The 5,969-nt window shown below is 37.3% G+C and overlaps 1 protein-coding gene across 1 annotated transcript; it reads left to right on the top strand.

Moving 5' to 3' along the window:
• Window positions 1-1,451: 1,451 nt before the first annotated feature.
• On the top strand, window positions 1,452-1,985 carry LOC122610369. Its single transcript, XM_043783363.1, has one exon. The coding sequence runs from the start codon at window positions 1,452-1,454 to the stop codon at window positions 1,983-1,985; it is 534 nt and encodes a 177-aa protein (XP_043639298.1).
• The last annotated feature ends 3,984 nt before the right edge of the window (window positions 1,986-5,969 follow it).

Below are 5,969 nucleotides of genomic sequence, written 5' to 3'. Positions count from 1 at the left end.
AATTGTAGAAATATTCGTGTTTTGATGTGGAAGTTATGTGATCAACAATGATGGTTATGGTGTGTTAGTGTGTGTTCTAGAGATAGAAAGGTGTGTGTGAAATGATATGATTTCATATAATACAGGAATGAGTTGTTAACTTACAAAAGGTTATTAGGAATGAAGGATTGAGGGGTTTATATATCCTAAGGAAACTTACAAAAGCTCCCCCTCAACCTTACAATTATTACATAAAAGTTCATAAAGTTAAATACAACTAAGCACTATTTTTGTATCTCTAACATAAGTTTATAAATTTTTGCATGTTAATAATGAGGTATAAAGGTGATGCAAAAATTGTTTCTTTGGAAAATATAAACTTGACTAAGAACTATTGAAATAGAGATTTCTTAATAAAATTGGAGTCTTATAACCCTGAGATACACCGGATCACTCATTTGAACAAACTTTAAGAGAGGTATAAGCAGAAGTGCGTTAGCCTTCTAAAAGGGCGGGTTTTTAATTGTGTTTATCGCAAACCTTTGCCCTTGCGCTTATTTGTGCGTTCAAATGGAGCTACCGAGCTCTCTTGTGTTGTTAAGACTATACAAATGATTTTACTAAACATTATGTTATGAAGATTTTCATGCGTCTTCATACATAAACTTTTGATTCACATCAAATGCATTACCCATTCAAAGTTAAGTCATTGCCACCCACTTTACTAAAAACACTTGCCAGTGCTTTTCGCTCCTACGTGAGACCATAGGCGAATTGTATCTTTTCAAGTTAGATTACCACTCCACCATGAGACCGGTGGTGGACTATTTACATGCTCTTAATTGGGCGACTTAAAGCGAGTTAAGAGGTGAGATCCTTAACCTGTGGCATAAGATGGGACAAAACATATTTACAGAACACTTAACACCCCTTTAAAGTGTTGTTATAAGTCCCATATCTCTAGGAATTGCATGAATGCAATTATTGATTGTTGATTACCTTTTGAGTACCGTCATTTCTAGCTGATCAACAGAAGAAATAACTGTATGTCATCTAGATCCTAGCCTTAATGAAATTAATTGTTGAATGAATTTAACATGGGTAAATTATATTTCTTAAGGATTATTATCGAAAATACCGATAATTGAACTTTTGTCTGTTTTGTAGATGGCAACAACAAATCCTTCTCAAAACATATACCAATCGGCTTTTAGGTCGATGCTAGAGAGAGAAAATCTTTATGGATCAACTTCAATGACTGATTTCATCAACTAAGAATAGTTCTAAGAGCGGAGAAGAAATATCAAGTCCATGAAGAGCAGATACCCGTTGTTCCAGGAGCTAATGCTAAAACTGAAGAGTTGGCTGCATAAAATGCTACGTATGATAGACATAATGAGGTTGCTTGTTTGATGTTGGGAAGCATGAATGCTAATCTTCAAAAGCAATTTGAAAATTATTTTCCTCTTGACATGATCAATAAGCTCAAGTCTTTGTACGAAAAGCAAGCTGGAGTGGAGTTGTTTGACCTAGTTTACACGCTTCATTACTTGCGACACGAGCAAGGAACACCGTTTAGTCCTCATATACTCAAGATGAAGAGGTATTTGGAGCAATTGGAAAGGTTGAATTATGCTTATCCTCAGCCTATTGCTATTGGCATGATTCTCAAGTCTTTATCTAAGGACTTTGAGGAATTTGTGCGCAATTACAATATGCATAGCATGAATAAAACCATTGCTGAACTTCATGCCATGGCGAATGAGTATGAAAAGAAGCTTCCAAAGAAGTCCGCTACACCCCAAGTTCTCATGGTAAAGGGGGATAGGATCCAGAAAGGGAAACAATTGAAAGCTAAGGCAAGAATGAAGGTAAAGGAAAGCAAGTTGCTACCCCTAAACCTAAGAAGACCCCTCCAGCGAACAAGGAACATCCGGCTAAAGACCAGACTTGCTATCACTGCAATGAAGTGGGACACTGGAAAAGGAATTGTTCTAAATATCTAGCTGAGTTGAAAAATAAGCAAACTGGTTCGGCCAGTACTTCAGCTATCTTCATAATTGAATTCTATTCCTTTACTAAGCATATTTCATGGGTTTATGACACCGGGTATGGTACTCATATCTGTAATTATTTATAGGGGCTTAGAAGGAGAAAGAAACCGAAGGCAGGATCTTTACAACTGTTCGTCAGAAATGGCCTACCGGCAACTGTAAAAAAAAAATAGGCGACTTTCATTTAGTTTTACCTACTGGTTTAGTCATTGTTTTAGACAATTGTCATTATGCACCTTCTATTACTAGAGGTGTCATTTCAGTTTCTTTGTTGAAAAAGAATGGATTCATTAATGTTTTTAATGATTATGATATTTCAGTTACTCGAAATAATGTTCATTATTTTAATGCTATAACTTGTGATGGTGTTTATGAAGTTGATAAGCATGGTTGTGATTCAAATGATAATTCAATGTATAATGTAAGTGTTTGATCAAATAATCGCATTATGGCTCAACCGGAGGCGTGAGTATGGTTGGTGGGGTTTTATCGGCTATTCCCTTACGGTCAGAGGGTCCGAGAGACCGCTTTACGCCTATTGTTTGTTGATCTAAATCGATTCGTCCGATTCAGGGTTTGAAGGTTAATCTTAGGGTTTATTCGGAGGTTGAATAAATTATGAGTGAGGGTTTTATGATTGCTGCGTATGATGATGAATGTGCCGTATGGCTCTTCCTCTATTTATATAGAGGGTAGATAACATGGAGAGGATGGTAAGAGAATTAGGGTAAATCTCTTCCTCCTTTATGAATATCTTGTTTCCTTGTTGTGAAGATTTATGGTAATCTTGTTACCAAGCCGTGTCCGATTTAGTCGGAGCTTTAAGTATTGTTTAATCAGGTAATTATGGGAAAGATGTCTATTCGATCTCTCTTGTATATCTCCTCGGAGCTGGGTACTTGTTACCTTTGGAGCTCCGGGGTAATCATGTTAACGGAGGTTGAGCTCCGTTATGGGTATAAGTGTTTTTACCTGTACGAAGGTGTCTTCGTATTCTACTTCTGCTTCGGGTACGGAGCTAGAGCTCCGTATGGGTACATCATCAGTAAGCAAACGAGTCAAGCCCAATTTAGACTCGACTTATCTTTGGCATTGTCGTCTTGCTCATGTTGGCAAGAAACGCATTGAAAGACTTCAAAGTGAAGGAATTTTGCAAACAAATGATGAATCATTTGACAAATGTGTATCTTGTGTTTCCGGCAAAATGACAAGGAAACATTTTCTAAATAAACCGGAGAGGGCTAAAGAACTACTTGGACTAATACATACAGATGTATGTGGCCCATTTAGACATGTGTCAAGGAAAGGTGCTAGCTACTTCATCACTTTTACGGATAGTTTGAGTCGATATGGTTATGTTTACTTGTTTAAACATAAACATGAAGTCTTCGAAACATTCAAGGAATTTAAAAGTGAAGTAGAGAATCAACTCAGTAGAACCATCAAGATTTTTCATTCGGATCGAGGTGGTGAATACTTAAGCCAAGAGTTTAAAGATTATCTTAAAGCTTGTGGAATAGTTCAATAGTTCAACAGCTTACTCCTCCATATACTCCACAGCATAACGGTGTATCGGAGAGGAGAAATCGAACCTTGTTAGAAATGGTTCGATCAATGATGAATCATACATGATGTGACTAATTTATACCCATCGCCCACATCATTATTGGCCATTTTATTATGTATATTAAGTCGAATTTGTGTGCATTTGGCGCGTTTATGTGTTTGTTAGTGTTTTCAGGTCCTAAACAGGTTACGTGTTCCTTTGGTACATTTTCGGAAGACTTACCGGCCTAGAAGTTGATTTGTATTACCGAGAGTTGTTTCAAGTGGAAGAGATAGAAGTTTCAAGAATGGAAGAAAATTTGTATACATGTATTTGACTGCGCCGCAGTGGGATATACCTTGTCCACTGCGCCGCAGTCCAATCCCACGGACAAAATGTGAACAAACCCCACTGTGCCGCAGTGGGGACTGCAGCAGATTGACTGTGCCGCAGTCGTGAAAAGGAAAAAGGAAGCTGAGGAATTTGGCTGCGCCGCAGTGGGCATACCCATAGTCATTGCGCCGCAGTCATGAGAAGTCAAAGTCAAAGTCTTGAGACTGCGCCGCAGTGAGGGTTTGCATTGTTCACTGCGCCATAGTGGCTGCACGGACCTGAAGGATTTGGAGCGTTTTTTGCAACAGATGTCGTGAGGGTATAAATACAAAACATAACCCTAATTCCCAAATTATCAAAAATCTTTCTAGGAGCTGTTCTACATGGGTTCTTCAATCTCCAAGCAAGTTTTTCTTAGCCAGATTCATTAAAGATTCACGAGCACCCATCTAGATCGTATCTACTTTAATTGTCTTGCAATTTCAATTTCTCAAACGATTGGTACATCATGTTTCTCTTTAATTTTAATCATTATTTTGAATTGATCATGAGTGGCTAAACATTTAATCATCCACCTTGATGAAACTAGACGAATAATGTGATTGTAATATTTTTAATTCAAAAGGGTTTATTTAATTATCGTTGTTCCGTGATCTTGATGATTTAATTCTTTTATTAATTAATATGATATTGGTTGCATATAAATTCTTCGTTGGTGGTACTAGTTGAATGTATGTCTGATTTTAAAACGGTTACTTGTCTATGAGTAAATATCACTAAATCATGGTATGATAGTGAATATCATTTTAAGAAAAGAGTAATTTTGTCAACGTGATTCATAGCGGTTGGTGGTACCACGTTATTGTCACATAGGTGCAATTGATAATTCGATAGTCAATAAAACTAATTGTTGGAAAAGTTGTCTTAGCTTTGGTGGTACCGTCTTGGGTAATTTAACTAGCAACTTAGGTAATTCGGTAATTTGTTCACGGTTGGTGGTACCACGTGAGCACCTTAATCTTGTCATGATTATCATTAAACTCAAACGAATTTGGTCTTAATTAAATGCAATCACATTTGAAGTCAAATGAATTCAAGGTGGATGACTTTTATTAATATTGCATGAAGCTCTTTTTATTTTTATGCAAATTGTCTTTCAAATTCATTTTTAATTTTATTGTAAAAAGGATTCTCGAAGCAACACCCGTTTTCCAAACCATTTTATCAAACAACTAGTTAATACAATCCCTGAGAACGAACACGGTCTTACCTCTTAGCTATATTACAAATGGTCGGGTCCACTGCCCGATAGTGCGTAGTAGTGAGTTTTTAGGTAATTCTAGTTTTAAAAATTTAAAGCTCGAATTTGCACATCAAGTTTTTGGCGCCACTGCCGAGGATTATGTGCCGATTTAGTTGTTAATTTAGTGGTTTGATCCTTCCTCACGCGTGAGGAAGTTATTTGCTTTATAGTTTAGAATTTTCGTTGTTTATCACAGGTGCATTCGACGTGTGGTGTTAGTTGTGTTTTGCAGGATTATTTCTAGTTGATGAACTTGCGTTCTTCTGGTCTACCTTTTCATAGTCCTTTGAGAATGCCACCAAGACGCAGGATTAACTTTTCAGCACCAATACCGTATTCACTTGTAGCTCACCCAACTACAGATTCAGACGAAGAAGGCTTCTACTTAGAGGAATTCTTTAATCTAGCACTTGTTAAAGAGCAGATGGGTGACGAACGACCAAGAGACCCAAATGACATCCGTTATGGTGATCAGGCCCGCACTTTTCCTATGGCTCGTGGTTCTGCCATTAGACGACCGGGTATTGATCAAACTTTTAACTTGAAGCCGAATCATCTTAAATGCATTGAGGAGCAGAAGTTTGATGGAAAAGTGAAATGGGATACGTATAAGCACTTGGAGAGATTTGAGAAGTTGGCACGACTTTATCAATATGGCCAAAACCAAATGAATGTCGTGAAACTTGAGACTTTCCCCATTACTCTCACCGGAAATGCTGAAGATTGGTTTAATGATCTTCTCGAGAATTCCATT

This window comes from Erigeron canadensis, chromosome 8 (assembly GCF_010389155.1).
Source record: "Erigeron canadensis isolate Cc75 chromosome 8, C_canadensis_v1, whole genome shotgun sequence".
Classification (NCBI taxonomy): domain Eukaryota; kingdom Viridiplantae; phylum Streptophyta; class Magnoliopsida; order Asterales; family Asteraceae; genus Erigeron; species Erigeron canadensis.
This window is presented reverse-complemented; position numbering and strand designations above follow the sequence as displayed.